General features: G+C 44.1%; 1 protein-coding gene across 4 annotated transcripts in view; it reads right to left on the bottom strand.

Moving 5' to 3' along the window:
- Nucleotides 1-2,759: 2,759 nt before the first annotated feature.
- Nucleotides 2,760-19,815, bottom strand: part of LOC102715541 (protein ROS1A-like) — a 48,471-nt gene continuing 31,415 nt past the window's right edge. For all 4 annotated transcript variants that reach the window (XM_015833752.2, XM_015833755.2, XM_015833753.2 and 1 more), the window contains 2 exons: nt 19,518-19,556; nt 2,760-2,901 (listed from right to left, as the gene is read on the bottom strand). In XM_015833752.2, coding sequence (XP_015689238.1) covers nt 2,765-2,901; nt 19,518-19,556 — 176 coding nt within the window. In that variant the 3' untranslated portion in view covers nt 2,760-2,764. The remainder of the gene's footprint in view (nt 2,902-19,517; nt 19,557-19,815) is intronic.

The following is a 19,815-nucleotide window of genomic DNA, read 5'->3' as shown; positions in this document are numbered from 1 at the left end:
GTGGCCTGCTAATAAAAGGAAATTAACTCTAACAAAAGGAAACCAACGATCTGCATGCTTGCATGACTAATTCTATGCCTAGCCACTTGGTGCCAGCAATTGTTGCTCCTGGTCACACGGCCGACGTCTGTACTGGAGGCCTCACATGACATCTCTCCCCCTTCGATGAGCATCACGTCCTTGAGCTGGAACGTGGGCCAAGGTAGCGGCCCACGAAGTTGTTGAGGTCTTCCTATGATGCTGATCAAGCGAGTTTGTCCTTCCAATGGACGAGCAGCCGACGAACGCCACGGGCAAGGCAAGCGCGCGTGACGCGGTCAGGCTATGGAACAACTGCCCTGTGGTGGATCAGCGGCAAGTCCAGTGGCGATGTTGGGGGCGTGCCGATGAACTTCTTTAGGAGGCCCACATGGAAGACGTCGTGAAGTCGTGCGCGAGCAGGCGGTAAGCGACGTCGTTGATGATGGTGGTGACACGGTACGACCCGTAGAAGCAGGGTTTAAGTTTGCTCGTTGTCGGTGCTTGGAGGGATGTTGCGACACGCTAACGAAGGCGGAGCTAGACCCAGTCGCCGATGGCGTAGTGGACCTCCCTGTGGTGCTTGTTAGGCCTTGTACACCGCCTGAGCCTGCTCAAGCCGGTAGTGGACATCGACGAGCAGCTCGTCATGTTCCGCCATGGACTGGGACACGGCTGCTACCCTAGTGTTGCTATCTCGTAGGAGCGGATCGTGGGTCGGTCGCGACCATAGATGATCTTGAAGGGCGTGTCCTTGAGCGTCGTTTGGAACATCGTATTGTAGATGTACTTAGCCCATGGCAGCCAACGTACCCATTGCCGAGGACGATCATCGGTGAGGCAGTGAAGGTACATGACGATGACCTTGTTTGCAGCCTCTATCTGTCTGCCTAGAGCTGCCAGCTCGCGCCCGACTTCACGACGTCTTCCACGTGGGCCTCCTGAAGAAGTTCATTGGCATGCCCCTGACGTTGCCATCGGACCTGCCGCCGATCCACCATGGAGCGGTTGTTCCAGAGCCTGACCGCGTCAGGTGCGCTCGCCTTGCCCATGGCGTTCACCAGTTGCTCGTCCATTGGAAGGGCGAACCCGCTTCATCAGCATCATGGGAAGACCTCGACAACTTCGTGGGCCACTACCCCATGTTCTAGCTCGAGGACGAGCTGCTCGTCAAGGAGGGAGAGATGTCATGTGGGGCCTCTAGTAACGACGTCGACTACACCACTAGGAGCAACAATTGCAGCCACCAAGTGGCTAAGCCTAGAATTAGGCATGCGGGCATGCAAATCGTTGGTTTCCTTTTGTTAGAGTTAGTTTTCTTTTATTAGCAGGCCACAGGCCTATATAATCCATGTAATCCGCACTCTTTGGATCAAGCAAGATTTTCAATCCTAATCCCCTTTCTCTTCTTCCTATTCTCACCTCCTTCACCATTGGGCAGTCGGACAACAACCCTGACGCCTTTACCCGTCAAGGCTACGAGCTCTGTGCCGACCAAGGTGTCCAAGGTGGTTTGGAGGGCATTGGAATCGCCCATGGCGGCTATGCGGCGTGGGGTTGGCAGTGCAGAGGGCAGGCAGGGTGGCAGCAGTGGCGATGGTGGGCGACTGGGAGAGGAAGGCTTAGATCTTGATACCAAGTTGTCAAGAGCGCCGATGCCCGAGACAACTGGTCCTCGACTACTGAGCTCGTAGCGTCAGCGGGTAAAGGCATCGGGGTTGTTGCCCAGCTGCCCAATGGTGAAGGAGGTGAGATTAGGAAGAAGAGGGACAGGATTAGGGTTAAAATTCTTGTTTGATCCAAACTCCAAAGAGACATGAATTATATAGGCTTGTGGCCTGCTAACAAAAGGAAACTACCTCTAACAAAAGGAAACCAATAATCTGCTAACAAAAGGAAACTAACTGTAACAAAAGGAAACCAACGATCTGCATGTCTAATTCTATGCCTAGCCACTTGGTGCCGGCAATTGTTACTACTCCTGGTCGCGCGGCTGGCGTCGGTACTGAAGGCCCCACATGATAATCTATAAGTGGACATTCTTCACGAACATCTCGCAAAGAAATAAGCTGTAAATTTGACATAGCAACGTAGGCCGAATGGCCGATCAAGCTCGATACAAATGACAGAATTGTAGGCAAGCCAACTGCATTAGGCATTGAATGAAATCTTTGTATCCACTGTGCAGGCAGAAAAAAGGTTCTCATATATAGCTGCAATGTCATCTTCACCATCCTTGGCGATTCTGGTATAGCAACAGCTCTCAACAGATGGAATTCAAAGAATTTTCCTTCGATTTGAACCAATGGAATTATTGTTTGAGTTTACAATGCCTATACGAATGATCAACGAACATGTATGGCCATTGTACCGGACGGCTCATCCTTCTGTAGACTGTTGTACAACAATTGGTTCTACTGAGACGAGTACAATTACAATGGCTGGACTGAACCCTATGTTGTTCATTTGATGTATTGAATTTCAGGAGGAAAATGAAAAGGAAAAAAAAATATGCGACTGGATGGGGGAGAACTGATCGGCTGGTAACAAGAAATGGAGCCTACACTGGTGGGTCATGTCGCCCACATAAACATCAGCATCACAAGTTCGCAAGGTACTGGCATTCACTACAGCTGATAAGAGTCATTTTGTTAGAGATGATTCAGCCACTTATTGGGATCAGCACTCCATTTGGGGGCTGTCCATCCTTTGGTTAGATCATTTATGTATATTCTTTTTGGCCTCTTCAATGGCCTATTTCTTCCTCTCTTGCTGCTGCAGGCTTTTTGCCTCTTGCAACCTTGCTAGCAGGAAAATGAAGCCTTGCATAAAGCGGTCTTGGTGCCCTCGATTTCCTATCAAAGCCCCTCACGCACACAAATCCTGCAAATATATTCAAGTCACTTCGTATAAGAGCGAGTACAATAAATGATGTAAACAAGCTCTAAAAGTTGTCAGGTCATATTTATGTTTACGTGGAGGAGAGATGAAAAAAGAGAAGAAAAGCGGGCTACAGATTTATAGTCAGCTATAACACCAGCTTCAATACATTGTATGTGTATGAAAGGTAGCCCATGCATTGATGATATAATATATATTTACGTGTAACTATTATACAAGTTAGCTCTATGTTAGCTCTTAAATGATACTCCCTCCATCCTAAATTGATCATCATATAAGGTCTAGGTACAAAGACCAAGAATCTATTTAATTAACATTGAAAAACTAGAGTTACAAATCTCAAGCTGCATGTACATCAAAGCTGATTAGGTAGATGCATGCAAGCATTTAATGTGCGTGTTAACCAAAGGGTTTTTCACACTATAATTAATGTATAATAGGCTCTTTTCTCTTATATGATGATCAATTTGGGATTTCTAGTTTTATCTTATATGACTATCAATTTGGGATGAAGTATATAAATATTTTGGAGCTAGTAGTTAGCTCTATGTTAGCTCTTCTATTGTATTACTAGCTGTCAAAAATTTGCAGAGCTAACATTCAACAAAAATCTGCAGTGCGATAGAAATATATTTGAAGCCTAAAGTTAAACACAAAAGAATAAATCCCAGAACATTTGTAATTGCACCAAAATTACTGCAAACTGACATTTCTCTTAATTTTTTATGTAGACAGATGCCTACCAGGAGTATCAAAGTACCAGCTCACAAACTAATATTCCCTCTAGGTTTTTTTTAATCGCCATCCGTTCACTTCTAGACCTACGTTTGACCGTTTGTATTATTTAAAAAAATATACAAATATGCAAAATTATAAGTCATGCTTAAAGTTTCTTTAATAATAAATCAAGTCATCACCAAATAATTAATAGTTATATAAATTTTTTAAATAAGACAAATGGTCAAACATGGACTCAAAAGTCAACGGTGTAAAATAAAAAAACAGAGACAGTATTCTACAATACATATCACACGAAAAGAAAAGATAATTATATTTTTATGTAACATGGTTCCTTGTTTATGATTAAGTAGATCAGTTGTGAGTTTAGTCTGAGTGCAAACTGAAAATATGATGTCCTAGTATATCAGCATATAACCATGCACCGAAAGATACTAACATAATCTTCATCGCAGGGTTACCTTCTGTGATCTGAAGTTCCAGCATGTACTACTGCACTAGACTAAGGCTACAGGTATTACATTGCATTGAAGGAAAGGCTGCATACTTCCTTACTAGTTATTTGAGTTATGCTAATAATACCATGATACCTATACTAACGAGGTACGACATTTCTTTAAATTATTATTTCTATGATAAAATTTGCAAAAGAAATATGTGTGAGCTTTCCATAGGTCAGATGAAAAACAGACCAGGTTGTGTGTGTGTCACAAAATAATCTTTTCACGATAACACTTCTAACACTGTATAAATGGCGTGTGGGTACTCTGTAGGGAGATTATTACTTCCCATAAAAAAAGAAATTTGTTTTACTTGCTATTCTCTCCAAGTGGCAACTTTGACCAATTTTGCTATCACAAACTATAGAAGTATAATAACAATGACTTCTGTATTTAAATCAATCGTGTCACTGTATTGACCAATCTAAATCTAAATAAAAAAACACTTTCTGGACAAAAAGGTTGGACATGTTTTTACAAATGATAAGATTTAGTTACTAAATGAAACACTAAGAATATAAGGAAAGTGACAAAGAAATTCTATCATAGAACAAATGCTCAATATAGAATGCATGGGATACTGCAGTTCAAACTTCAAAGAAACCATAGGATAATATATGTACATAGTTAGCTAGAATTGTGTATTTTATTTTGCAAGTAGTTTAATATATTAAATATCCTTAACTCCGATAAAACTCAAGGTGGGCAATCTTGAGTTTAGTGCAAGTTAATGAATTTGGTAGTAGAAATTAGGAAACCATTTGCCCTTCCTCTCATACAAAAAGTGACTATTCTGATTAACCATGACAAATAAACAAATGCAATAAATTTAAAATATGATAGGAAAATCTATTCTACCACATTATGTCATTGGCTTTGTCTATCTTCCTTCCATACCCACAACATTATGGATTTCTTACAATCTATCATCGGCATCAATCACGGTGCATTTTACTAATGTAAAAAAAATGGAAAATTGCTCTAGTTCTAATGCGCGAACTCCAAATAAGCTTAAGCCTAACTCCATTTTTAATAGACTATGTACTTACATGAATAATACTTTTGAAATAGGGTTAATCTAGAAATTCGAGTGACTTTGGCTATTGGGTTCAAATAGTGGTCCAACTCTTGCTATACTAACAAGGTGATTGTAGTAGGTCTAGGGGTGGTATCACTTACTAACCTGATGGATGACAATTGGGATCCATTCAAACTATGGTGGGTCTCATATTGTCCCTTCTCTTCTTTTTTCCTAATATCTCTCTTGCTGAAGGTTATTGGCAAATATCCTTGGGCACTATCTCAAGCCTCCTGCTCATTGGGCCTTTGGGCTTGGGGTTGTGCTAGTGTGCCTAAATGAGTGTTAGGGCGCTGAGCTATTTTTTGAACAAAAAACTAACATAGCAACTGATTATATTGACACATTGTAGAACATGAACAAAGTTGTGGATTGCGTGGAATACATTTTTTTCAAATATATTTGAATCTCTATGTGGTTATTGTGGAGTGAAACTTATAGAAATTTATGTCAAGCTTAGTCCGTGTAAGGAGATGAAAAAAGACGAAAAGGCCATGGTACAACAAGGATTGTTTGGATCCAAGTGAGGCTGATTTTGATAGAGTCCAACACAAATGAAAGGTCAAGGTAATATGAACGAGGTTGCAATAGTGGTGGGCAACCGCGGTAATGGGGGACAAAAAGAGGACCAAAATGATTGTGGTGCATGGTCAATTACAAGTCACAATGATGGCTATGGGTAACAAGTTAGAGGATAGATAACATTATACCCAAGAAGGAAGCCTTCAACTAAACTATTTATTTGAAATTCTTGACTACAAACTTAAAAGGAGGGAATACATATTGAATAGTTACAACTTGACATGTTAATGTTAATACTTAATACTACAAGAATTTAGCCCTACCTAGTACCATTTTACCTTATGATTATCTTATGTACAAAAGATATTGGTCCTTTGGACAATAGTATAGTGCATTGACTGTTCCGAAAAGATAACATAAATATGAGTGCAAATCCATAAGCCCTAGCCATATCTATTTGTGGCCTCTTGGGCTAGACATATCGATTATCCTTCCCTTTACAAATTGTTGGATCATAAAAGCATCATCAACATCCTTAATCAAACAAAACTACACTTAGAAAAGAGTGGATGGACAAAAAAGAGGTAGGTTGATTAGGCCCGACCTTTAGCCCACTTATCATGCTTGACATGCTCATGTTTGATAATATGTGGGTACATGACAACACTAGTCCATACACACTACATGCCAAGAGATAAAACGAACTTCTCTGTATAAGCCAAGACACTATCTTATGTGTGCTCTTCTCATGCACTCTTGGGATTATTTAAATTTAGCAAAACTACCATAGGAGTTAAATGTAGGAGCCTTGAAACATTCATCATGAGTTTCTTTCACTCAAAACCCCTAGTCTTCAATGGTAGAGGTTGATTCTCCACCATAAACCTACTTGAACTTTTTGATCACCAGTCGACAAGCCTATCGATAACTAAACTGCATTCATTACAAACATATAATATTCATGTCATTGGGTAGATCTAAGGTGGTTTAGATGCGCATCAAAGGCAGTGAAAAAAAGAGGTAACAATTAAGGAAAAGAGACATGGCTAAAGGTTGTTCATACAGAATTGAGAGTATTAGGATGTGTTTGGTTCGTGGACTAGGTAGGATGGGTTGGTTCTATCCCTGTTTTGCAGGATGGGTTGGTTCTATTTTTCTATTTGGTTGGAGGGATGGGCTGAACCTTGTTTTTTGTTTGGTTGGAGGGATTGTTAGTATCTCAATTGTTACTCTCATTGATGAGAGAATGCCACTCAAACTTGGGGCAATTTTCTGTTTACTTATCACCAAATGTCATGCCATCCCGAGGGAAGGTTGGTTACATATTTCTAGCTGCCTTCTAGCCTAAAAGACGCTGTCCTAGAACATCCTAACAACCTGTCCTAGAGCATCCTAACAACCTGTCCTAGATGTTGTCCTAGGGAAAACAGAAAGCTAAAAGCAAGGAAGTACACAACAAGACCAAGACCAACCAGCCAAGACTTAGTCCTTCATTCTCCCCCTAAGTCTTGTGCGTCGTCTTGTGGGAAAGTTGAGCCATCCCGATCCGGGAGCAAAGCTCAAGGAACTTGATCCTCCCAAGGGGCTTGGTGAGCAAGTCCGCAAGCTGGTCCTTGGTGTTGTAGCCCACCTTGATGCTCCCTTCCTCCAAGGAGCCTCGGATCAAGTGGTACCTCACCCGGATGTGCTTGCTCTGTTCGTGAAAAACGGGATTACTGGCCAGGGCCAGAGCGGACTTGCTGTCCATCCTGAGATCCACCGCTCCAGTGTCTCTGCCGAGGAGATCACCGAGCAGTCAAGCAAGCCAAAGCGCCTGGGTCAAAGCAGTGGAGGCTGCTATCTACTCGGCCTCGCAGCTGGATAGGGCCACCACCTGTTGCTTGACCGACTGCCAGCTAACGAGGCACTCGCCGAGAAAGAAGAGAATCCCGCTCGTGCTCTTGCTAGTGTCGATGTCGCCGGTGAGGTCGCTATCGGTGTACCCGATGAAGGGTGCCTTTCCAGGGCACCTCGGATAGTAGAGGCCGTGGCCGAGTCCCTGCAACGTAGCGGATGATCCTCTTTACAGCCTGCTGGTGCTCCGTTGTCGGTCGTTGCATGAACCGACTAACGTTGCCGACGGAGAATGTCAACTAGGGCCGTGTGTGGGTGAGGTAGCGAAGGCTCCCCAAAAGACACCATTACTGCGTAGCGTCCACCAACGCCGTGCTGTCTCGGCTCAGCTTCAGTCTCTCCACCAGAGTGAGGGCTAGGTTGCAATCGATGAGCCCAGCTAGCTCAACGACGCGCTTGGCGTAGGCAGTCTAGCGAAGCGTGATCCCGGAGTCATCCTGGTGAACCTCAATCCCCAGAGTCATCCTGGTGAACCTCGATCCCCAGATAGGAGAGGAGCCCCAAGTCACTCATTTGGAAAGTGGCCTTCATGTCTTCCTTGAACGCTGCCACCTCTGTATCCTTGGTGTCGCTGAACAGCAAGTCATCAACATAAACACCCACCACCAGCAGGGTATTTCCTCCATTTCCTCGTCGGTAGATAGCCGCCTCGTGTGGGCTTTGGCTTGAAGCCCATCCCCTTGAGCGTGGAATCCAACTGGGCATTCCACGTCCTCGGTGCCTGCCGCAGGCCGTACAGGGTCTTGTGCAGGCGTAGTACCTTGCCGTCCTTGTCAGGATCGCAAAACCCAACGGCTGGTGCACGTAAACCTCCTCCTTCAACGAGGCTCCCCATCGTTCAACGCAAGGTGCAACTATTCCTCCAGGTCATGAGGCACTAGTCCCGACACCGACTGGTTGCCGAGGTCTTCCATCATACGGTACCGCAAAGGTTCTCCGTCGTGGTAGGCGTCGATGCGCTCCTCATCATGTGAGAGCGGAGTAGCGAACTGCACCGGGCTGCGCTCGACGTGAGCCGGTGTTGGAGTGGACGTGCCCTGAGGGTGGCTGTCGTTGCCGGAGTGCGTGGGGTCGCCGGCTGTGGTGGTGTCGGCGAAGAGCTAGTCACAGCTGAAGTCGTGGCTCGAGAACGTGGCGCTGCCGAAGTGGCGAGTGCCGGAGTTGGTGGAGACTTGGGGACTAGGGTAGGCACGCTCGGTGAAGAAGAGCTGCCCACTCCCCCAACTCCGTTGAAGTGGACGTACTCGACGGTGAAGTCGTCGTATGTCGAAGTAGAGCCGTTGTCTCCCGTCTTGTCCCATGCCCATCCTCGCCGTTCGTCGAACACCAGGTCGCGCGCCGTGCGCAAACGCTATCTCCGGGTCGAGGATGCGGTAGGCCTTCGAGACCTCCGTGTAGCCGATGAACACCCCTGGGGTGCTTCTGTCGTCGAGCTTGCCGATGTGGCCAAGCTCCTTGGCGAACGCGAGGCAGCCGAAGACCCGCAGGTGGGAGACCGCTAGCTTGCGCCCATGCCAAGCTTCGTACGACGTCCTGCCGTCGAGGACCATGGTAGGTGAGCGGTTGAGGATGTTGATGGCCGTCACCACCACCTCCCCCTAGAGGAGAGCCAGCATCCCTCTTTGCTTGAGGAGGGCCTGAGCCATCCCCACAACCGTCTGATTGCGCCGCTCAACGACGACGTTCTGCTGCGGGCTGTACGGCGTGGAGTAGTGGCGGTGAATACCTTCATCAGCACAATACGACGCGAATTCAGCCGCGGTGAATTCACCGCCGTTGTCAGTGCGCAGAACGCGCAACTTGCGGCCACACTCCACCTGCGCAGCAGTCTACGTGCACTTGATGGCGTTCGCAGCCTCTCCCTTGGTACCGAGAACCGTCACCCACATGTAGCGGGAGGTCGTCGACGAGCAGCAGGAAGTAGCGTCGTCCGCCTAGTGCACTCGGAGTCACTGGGCCACACAGATCCCCGTACACGAGCGCAAGCCGCTCCTTGGCTCAAAAGCCCGTCTTATAGGGAAAGGGGAGTCGCCTCTGCTTCGTCAACACACAGACGTCGCAGAACTGCTCTACGTGATCAAGGCATTAATGAAAGTAATCTTTGTTGCCGAATTTGTCATTAGTTTTATTCAAATAAAGCATCTGAGTCGTAATGCGTTCCCGACGGATGAGTAGGAATGCTGACGTAGTAATTCTTTTGTTTTCAGTTAGTCGTTTTTCAGTAGTAGCTGAGATCGTGTTGGTTGATCGTGGGATGGCGCGGTCATCAGATCGATGCGACCTTAGCGGATATTTTCTGTTTTGCAACAAACTCCTAGAGTTCGGAGTACAAATAAAGAGAACCGAGTAAAGCTGCAGTTGGTTATGCAGCACCAAAGAACTTTGCCTTTGTTCGTCAGTTTTCTTCAATTACTGTAGCTGACCGAAAATACTCTATTGTTCTTCAGTTTCGTCAGTGCAGATTTGTGAGCACTAGGCTAGCCAATTACAACAAGTGGTATCAGAGCGGTTCATCGCCGATTCTGTGGCCATGTCGACTGAAGGAAGCACACCGTACACCCCCACCGCCGCGGAGAACAACCGGTAAAGGAAGCGGCAACACAGGCGCCGGCAGCGAGGGGCAGATAGTGATTTAGCAAGCGCCGAGGGAGACAGGCGTGCCACAGCGTTATCCAGTGCTGTCACGAACTAACTACGCTGATTGGGCGTTGTTAATGCGCGCGTGAATCTGCAAGCGCAAGGCCTGTGGGGAGCCATTGATCCAGGTTACGCCGAGTTCAGGGAGGACCAGCAAGCGATGGCGGCGCTTCTGCAGGCAGTCTTGTTGACGCTGAAAATAGCAATCAACGATTACACGCGTAGGCCTGAGAGGATACCATCGGCTGTAAAAAGCTTAGATCGGCTAGAGGGCGCGGTCGCTGCCGATGCGTGACGTAGCGATGGTAGTCCACTTCTGCAAAAGCGAGAACTGCATCTCGAACGGAACTGCAGCGATGAGGGCATCCAACGCCCGTCAGTCTTCGTTGTAGTCGACGTCGCCGTACCGAACTGCCACCCACGTGCCGCACCTAGAGCCTCACCCTCATCACCTCAGCTCACTCGATGTAGTTGGTTTTGGTGAGGGTAGGCCACCCACCACCGGGACCAAAGTCCCTGACCACCGCTTGAATGCCGTGGTAGCGATGGTGCCGGTCAGGGGAGGGTGTCACGCTGCTAGTGAGGGCCGCGCTGTCCCTAGACCCGACTGCCACCACCAGGAGCACCGCCACTGCACACGTGCTCTGGACTTCCGCCGACACGCCTGCGTCCGTCTGGGCTACCGTTGTCGCGCGTGCCCTCGCCTGGAGAGCCTTCACCGGCAACGCCACCGTGGGGTTGGGCTATTGCCCACCGCGCTGTCTGCGATGTCGTCGGCGATGGAGCCGTTGATGCTGCTACGCAAGGTCTCAACCTCAGCCTCCGCCGCACGTGCTGCATCTTCCGTCTCCTCTGCTTCCGCCTCCCCTTGCCGCCCTTGCTGTTGCTGCTGCGGTTTGTGCCGCTGCTCGCCTGTGCTCTTGCGCTGCAGCGAGCTCGGCGTCCTGCTGACGCCGTGTGCTCGAGGCGTTCGAACACCGATTGTCCGGGGGGCTGCTGCGTGGAGAAGGAAAGGGAAAGAGGAAGGAGAAGCAGCCGGTGCTACTGCTGCTGGCTGAGAGCTCACTCGAGCTTGGGAAGGGGAGGAGCAAGAGATGTTCAATCTACAAGAATGTGTGGCTCTGATACCAGATGCTAGTATCTGAATTGTTACTCTTATTGATAAGAGGATGACACTTAAACTTGGGACAATTTTCTGTTTACTTATCACCAAATGTCTAGCCCAAAAGATGTTGTCCTAGAGCATCCTAACCACCTGTCCTAAAGCATCCTAACAATCTATCCTAGATGTCCTAGGGAAAACAGAAAGCTGAAAAGCAAGGAAGTATACCACAAGACCAAGACCATCCAACCAAGACTTATTCCTTTAGGGATGAGATGGGATGGAGTGAACCCATCACCTGTTTGGTTCGAGGGATGAACTTGGAATGGTTGGATGTGATTATCTCTCCACAATGAGTTGGTGAGGTTGCCTCTCATATCCAAAATAAAATATTTCATACTAGGATTAATGTATGAATAACCCAAAGTAATTAGAAATATATTTATCCAAAAATACTTTTTAAATAAATTTAATAAATAAAATGAGCATTTAACAATTAATAAATAGAACGAACATTTCACTATTAACTATAGCCACAATTAATACATGGAATTGCATATACCATTTCACACATAAATACAATGTTGAGTTGCTGACAAATCAATAGACCGTAGTCCGTTTGCAGGATCATACTGTTTCAATTATGGTTATACAAAGTTTGCTCTCTCCAATAACTTAACAATATAACTAGAACATTGATATAGCATAAAGTAAACAGTTTTCGTTCAATACTTCATATACGAACTTGTTTCCCTGTTGCTCTACATTTGTTTAACTCTTAGACAGCAAAATGATCAACTAGAAAGTATACAAAGAAGAGCATTACACTACATCGAATTTATAAAGAAATCTAGCTCCATTTGAACCATGGAATTATAGCTTAACCTCAACATCTACTCCGGCGGGGAGCTAGAGCTGCATCCATGAATCAATTGTTTGTGCAGTCATGTATATGAACAACAAAAGTGCAACTAGTGTAAGAGTAGCAGAAGGCACCGCGTATGAACAGGAGGACAGCAGCACCCTCGTCGACGGTGAACAGCAGCCCAATGGCGTGACGGTGAACAGCAGCAGCACCCCTGGTGCCAGCCTGCCTCCCTCCCCAGCGCCAGCAACAATCATGGATCTGGCCGGCGTCGTGGCCGTCGTGGCTGCCGGCGAGCCCAAGGCCGTGCGCCTTATCTAGCCAATGCACTGCCGCCAAAACCTCTCTGCCTTGCGCCGCCTCCTGGCAGAAAGGAAGAAGAGGAAGAGGAAGGAGATGGAAAGGGAGCACTCACCCACTCGACGTGCCTCCTCCGCCGTCCGCCTCACCGCCGGCGCCTACTCTATCGTCCGCCGTCAGTCAGCCAAGGGAGAAGACGCGGTCCCTTTGCTCACCCCTCTGTGCGATACCCTGGATTGGTCTGGGACGGATCGGTCAGGGTGTTATGAACGAACCATCCTGTCCGTGTTTTGAACGAACCATCCTATCCAGCATCTACAGGGAATATTCCCTTCTGAGTCCAACCCAACCCACCAGGCCAGGAACCAAACAACCCCAAGAATAGGATGGCTTTGACCCAACCCATCCCATCCCTCCAACCAAACGCATCCTTCATGGTAGAGGCAACACCATATCTTTGGATTCTTGTTGCATTTTTTGATATTTGAGGGATTTATAGTACATTATCATATCAAATAATAGGGTAAAGTTAGATTATGGCAAGAATTGAAGGACCAATTAATTAGCAAAAATATGCTTAGCTCTTTGACATTATTTTGGTAATTTAATTAAGTCATCCTTTCAATTGGTCAGTCATTTGACTCAAACTATTGTGATTTCTCATGAGAACCTGGTAAATGTGGTTGTTCCAACCTCCCTACTGCTTTACCATCCATTAGAGTGGTAAATAAATTGATTTTGGGAAATTACAACATACGACGTTGCAAATTTGCCACCCGCTGTCTATGACATGTGGGCCCTCGTGTCTATGACATGTGGGCCCAATGGCAAATATGTTAGTGCCATTTCTAAGAGTGGCAAAATGTTAATTATTCCCCCTCTCGGGACCTCGAGTCCCAGTAGGGGAGGGTCCTCTCAAAGGGTCTTGCAGGACGTTGACCCTATGTGGCTATGTAGAAAATCCCCTAGGATTTGTTCCTTTGGGCTGCGGACCTTATGTGAATGATAAGACAAACCACCAGGATCTAGGCACATTCCTTTGAGTCCCTTTAGGATTCAGGCCACCCCAACCCCCTAAGGAGGAAGCCGGCGTCGGCGACGCTTGCAAGCGTGCTAGGCTCTCGGGTTCTAGTAAGGGGTCCTCTCGGAGGGTCTCACAGGACGCCGACATGTTCACCTACCAAATTTAATATTGCACCTACCACATTCAATGCTACATGCACATCAGGCCAAAAATACATGGTGTCTAACACACCTTTTTTCCACGCCATGTATTAAAAACAATGGGACAACTAACATCTCCAAGCGCTAGACGTGGAAAAAGGGACTCGCCATGTCTAGTCCCATCAATCCTGTTAATAGTTATGGCGTACAACCAATAGCTAGACACCTTCCTCACATTAATCAGGTTTTTGTAGCCATCCCCTCCACGGCATTGTGGTACCCCTTGAGACTATAAAAGGAGAGCCAGGCCCAGGGAAGAAGCGGGAGAACAATGAGAACTCTAGTTTGAGTTCCCTCCTACCTATATTCCACCAAAAATTATATGAACACCACAAAAGTAGAGTATTACGCCTCCGCACGGCCTAGACATCCTATTTTTTTCCACCACGCCACTGTATCTGTAGCCTGCGGCTTCCCACACTCCCGGGACCGAACACCATAAGGAGAGGGGTCCACCGACCTCCCTCTAGACATACACGCCACAGTGATGTTGGCTTGGTTATCAATCATCTAATTATCTCTAAAACTAAAAGTACATAATTTTCACATAGTGAAGATCATGATAACCTAACTCAAAATTGTACATTCTCCACTCTTAATGAATCAGTTGGCCTAGTCTGGGCTTTCTGTTGACGTCAAAATGTGATATGACGTGTCACACACGAAGGCCTAGGAGTCGTTTTTCATAATGCTCCAGTGCAGGTCCTAAATTCTTAGATTGCGCGGACGTGTCAGTCAGTTTAACCCTGCAATCAACAAGCTGAAGAATAAAACAAGCCGATCAGCTATCGAGCCGATAGGTAACTGAAAATACAGCCGATCGGATGTATGATGTAGTAAAACCAAGCCGATAGGCTGATCGATCGGTTGTTGAAAGCTTGGATCGGCTGAGAATCCGATACACGTAAACTCAAGTAGTTAGATAAGCAATGAATCATGTGTTATGATCGACTAAAATCAATTTGCATGTAATTCTCATCAGCCGATGCAACATAAATAAGTGTCGATCTAAATAAATCTAGCCGATTGGTATAAAAAAAATGCAGTAAGGCAATCGACTGCTTTATTGATGTAAATATGATAAGCATGTAGATCGGCCAATATCATCGGCTATGAACGACTGACAAATGATCTAAGATCTATAAAATATCTAACCTAGATTGCTAGGAATAATCATAGAAGATTGGACTTAACCAAGACATTTCAAGATTATACCTAGCAATATCAGGATAGATACTAAGCAGATCTAGTTCGTATCAAGCCAATGAGCCGATGAGAATTTGATATAAACTGGAATGCAATACCAATTACTAGTATAAACCAATAATAATTAACTGCATGCATATTCACGCTAGACCTAGAAGATCAGACTCAACCAAGATAGTACATATCTAAGCGTAACCATGCATGAAGTCAATCGAGTATTGCAGTATACGAATAACAGGATATCAAACCAATGTAATCTATCAACTTATTCATTAATCTCAGTCGATCGGACGGATTCCTATAAGTAGATCAAACTAGACACGCATAGATCGAACCTAACCAAGACAGTATGCGATCTAGCACGATATGATTCATAGGAATATGAAGATCGGTGAACTTAATGAATAAACCAACAGATTACTCAGGATAATGCTGGCTAGAACTCCAGCGATAAGCCCTCACGAGTACTCGATCCAATCTGACAACATAAACCCGGCCAACTAGATTGATCGGACCAAACCGAGACAAAATCGAGTTGAACAGATTCACGCTAACAGATTGAATCAAGGGAACTCGCGAGGACCTGATCGAGAACTACTACTACTTCAAACTACAAGTAGATTAAAGCAGCAATAGAACTCAAATCGTCGATAAACCAGGCAGGAGATCAGACTTAACCGAGACAGTCTTGTTCTAGCCGATCGACGGGTTTAACAAACTCGAACTTACATTGTGAAGCTGACAAACCTCACGCCGAAAGCCCGAGCATGTCGAGAAGTTTGGCGATGCGCCGAAGTTGTGTATTTGATCTAATTGATGATTTTACAATGACCCTGTGCATACATATTTATACCCTCGGGTGGATGCTACGCCGTGTTGGACACGACATACAACTCCTAATAGATAAGAAGAAATAACAAACTCCTACGTGGATTCTATCTGTAACACAAGTCCCGATCGGACTTTAACTCTCTTAGAGATAAAGCAAAAATACTAAACTAACTCTAACTATTAGATAGAATTAAGGTATACTAACTGTGATTATTCCCGAATTTGTCTGGAACATCCTAGGCCAATCGGACTCTACTTATACGATCCAGAATCCACTCTTCTGTCCGTCTGCCCTTTTTCCTGTCGGATTCGGTCTTTAATCGTGATTTAACCCATAGCGGCGATTTACTAAATTCTATCGTTAACACTTTCCCGACAAAATGATCATGGTAACCTCAGAAGTGCAAGCCTAATTCTTGAATTGTGTAATCATGCTAGTTTGGTAACAAATAATCTATTTATATTTGAAAATAGAACTTGATAATTTTCACCTAGTGAAGATCATGATAACCTCAAAAGTGCAAGCCTAAGCCTTGAGTAGCATTTGTCACTAAGGAAAGAAGACCATGACGACTTTGGTAAGAAGGATAATAGCTTTGATTCGATGTTTGGACTTTGGAGTATGCTAAAAATACCAATACATTTCCTTTGAAGTGGTTGCTAATGCTATTTAGGCCAAAATGACCGTATGCAATAGGATGTTATTATTTCTTGTATAAATTTAGAATATTTCATGTCAATCTTCATGGATTTTACATAGAACCTCCATGTAACTAATTTTACCATCAAAATATTAAGTAAACCAATTCAAAGAATTTGTTGACCTTATAAACCAAATCTTGAACCTTGGTCACTTCCTCATTATGTCATTTTCTACTATAAGTGTTTAGTGCCTACACAGACCACCACAATATGGTTGATGCTCAAGCAAGAACCCCAAGCCATTGCTTGGTGTCCATCAACATCACTAGTCACCAACTAGGTTGACCCACAATTGCATGGGTAGAGCACCTATCACTTGACTGAGAACCTAAAAAAAATCATTGTCTACATATTGACAAAACTATTCTCGTCAGCCACAAATGTCCATCACTAGTTGTGTTTATGGCTTAATCACGTTCCTCCTATCCATATTTAAAGTCGTGGATAACAGGTATCACCATATCACCAATCCTTTGTTTAGTGTTGTAGCAAAATTTATGTCTAAGTGTTCTAATGCGTATGTGGACTACCATCTGGTTTTGCAATGCTTAGATATATGCCAAAATAGGAAGCAAGGAACATAAAATTTTACAATACTGGAGGAGGAACCAATGAAATTGTAGCACCAGATAGGGCACTAGAAGTACTAGTGGAGGAAACCTTACCTACGAAGATGTGGCACGTGGTATAGTTATCAATTTTCTTTGGGAGAATTAAGGTAAATTATCTACTAATGTAGAGACATTGTGATAAAGTTGTTTACACCAATATTTGGCACTATGGACAATGTTTTCATATCAATTGGAACAATTGTTATTTGGATTAAAAACATCCAATTTGGGAATTATTTTGCAACGAAGTTTGAGTTTTCGAAAAATCAAAACTTTCAGGTATATGCGGCCCATAATAAAACTTCCAACCTAACATGGGACCTTCCGCTCGATTTATTTTAATCTAGCAGAAAGCTTGAGTTTTCAAAAAACCGGGCATTTTGGTAGTACTGGAACTTTTGGTGTGGGAACCAGAACATCCTATTCAAGTTGTTTTGCATCTTTTGGAAAAGGATTCAAGTTGTCTTTCCAATAGATTTGAAAGCGATTTTGGGGATTCAGACTAAGTACGAGGCTAGATCACCCTCCTATAAATATAGGGGACCATGATCTATTGAACAACATATAATTGTCAAAATCAATCTACTATTTTCTTCACTTTTCTAAGGGTTTGAAGTAATGTAACTATTTGTTGCTGATTAGTGATGTAAATCATTTGGCCCCTTGATGAAATTGAGGTTGATATTCCCGTAAATCATTAGTTCTTCATGAAAACAAGTTTGCTTGGAAATTAGTTGTTCGCAACTGTGAAAACACAACAATTACTCTTTGCTAATTTGCTCAGAAATTGAGCACTCGTCACTGCAGAAGTGTGATATTTCTATGCAAGAATCGACGATTTCTTGCATATACCAGAATCCCAAATTTGTGTCAACAAGAGGATTGAACAAGGGTAAGTGCGGCGGGCCTTGGCACTAACCCATTGGGTTGGTCGACACCACTAGTCCACAAGCCCGAATCATTGGCCATTGAAGGAGTAGAGAAGGAGCAAAGGACACCACGATGATCAACGACCATGCATGTGCTTCAACTAAAGTGCCTCCGTCAAGCTAACGCATTCATTGGCGTCAGCCGATGAAACCGTGAGCCTCTATGAAATTTCCCTAGCCCCATCTTCCCGCATTTCCTACTAACCATATTTCTTTTCCAAAATCGACTACATTGTTCTCTATTCCACTGATGATTCATGGTGTGCATAATGTGCTGGTTGGGTAGGCATGTTTCCACAAATTGGTTACATCTCTCCCCCGTGGATGCCAAGTTGGCGCCACTACATATTGAGGCACAATGGGAACTGACTTAGGCCGCGTTCGGCTTTCCCCTTCCTAACCCAGATTCCCTCGTTTTTCGCGTGCACGCTTTCCAAACTGCTAAATGGTGTATTTTTTGTGAAAATTCTCTATAGGAAAGTTATTTTAAAAAATCATATTAATCTATTTTACAATTTTTATATTTAATAATTAATTAATCATATACTAATCTATTACTACGTTTTTCGCGTCAGATAACTAACCCTCATTCCCCTGTCGAACGCAGCCTTAGGAAGGATGGATCGCTCAAGTGAAATAAACAGGAACGAAAGTGAAGATACTATAAGTAGAGAGAAAAGGTGAGAGTAGTGTGTTTCCTTTTTCCCTACAAATATGACAGCAAACAAAATCCATTTCCCTTCTTTACGATGGCATGAAAGTATAGTTAGTTTACATAACTCTATGGATTCTTTTGTATTCAAAATTTCTTATGCATAGGCTCATTAATTATACATAAACAATGTTTACTTATTTTTAAACAAACAAAAGATAGGAAATGGTTCTCTTCTTTATTCTAAATAAATAACACAATCTTCTAAGGGTGTGTTTGGTTCTTTGTCAAACTCAATCATAGAAAAGTATTTGTGTTGTAAAAAGAAGATGTGAACTCATTTGGTTTGTAACCAAACTTTGGCATCCCTTTGGCAGCTACATACTTATGGCAAAATTTTGACAATAATCCAAACATGCAACTTTACTAAAATTTTGGCAATTGCCAAATCTCACCATTGAAAAAAAAAAGGCAAGGCTAACAATTCCATAGATCCAAACAGGTCCTAGATTTGTCAGTGCCCTAATGTGATCCTTAAGTAGCTAGGGGACAATTTAGTGATGTTCTATTGCTTAGTACTACAAGTGTCTCTTCGCCTATCCAAATAGTGCTCTCTTGGACAACTGGTACCAAACATATTGTCATGTAGCTCTACGGCAGGACTTCTCGATCAAGTGAGGTCAAGTTCTCATAATAGAAATAGCAGTATAACCACTATTATAGTAATTGGTTAAGTGTGGAACTAAATGTTCACTTTATGCTGCACCATATATTATAAAATAACTACATAAGCAAATAAAGTATATACCTCTCCAAAAGCAATGTTGTATCTCTTCAGTATTTAAGCCTGCATTGAAAAGTATGTGGTACTTAGTATTCTGTGAGTAAAATGCCAGAGATAGAGTACTATTTTATCCATATCACAGTCCTGCTCTCTCGTAATAATAAGAGTTTCCAAAACAGCACAGCAGAAAGTTTCTCGGTATTGACTGCAAACTCTTGTTTGAGACTATTTTAACCTGGGAAATTTGAAATTTTAAGCTATTGGATTAAAAACTGAGTTTAACAAAAACCAGGAATGACTAAATCCTTCTACATATTGAATT

This window comes from Oryza brachyantha, chromosome 2 (assembly GCF_000231095.2).
Source record: "Oryza brachyantha chromosome 2, ObraRS2, whole genome shotgun sequence".
NCBI classification, from domain to species: domain Eukaryota; kingdom Viridiplantae; phylum Streptophyta; class Magnoliopsida; order Poales; family Poaceae; genus Oryza; species Oryza brachyantha.
This window is presented reverse-complemented; position numbering and strand designations above follow the sequence as displayed.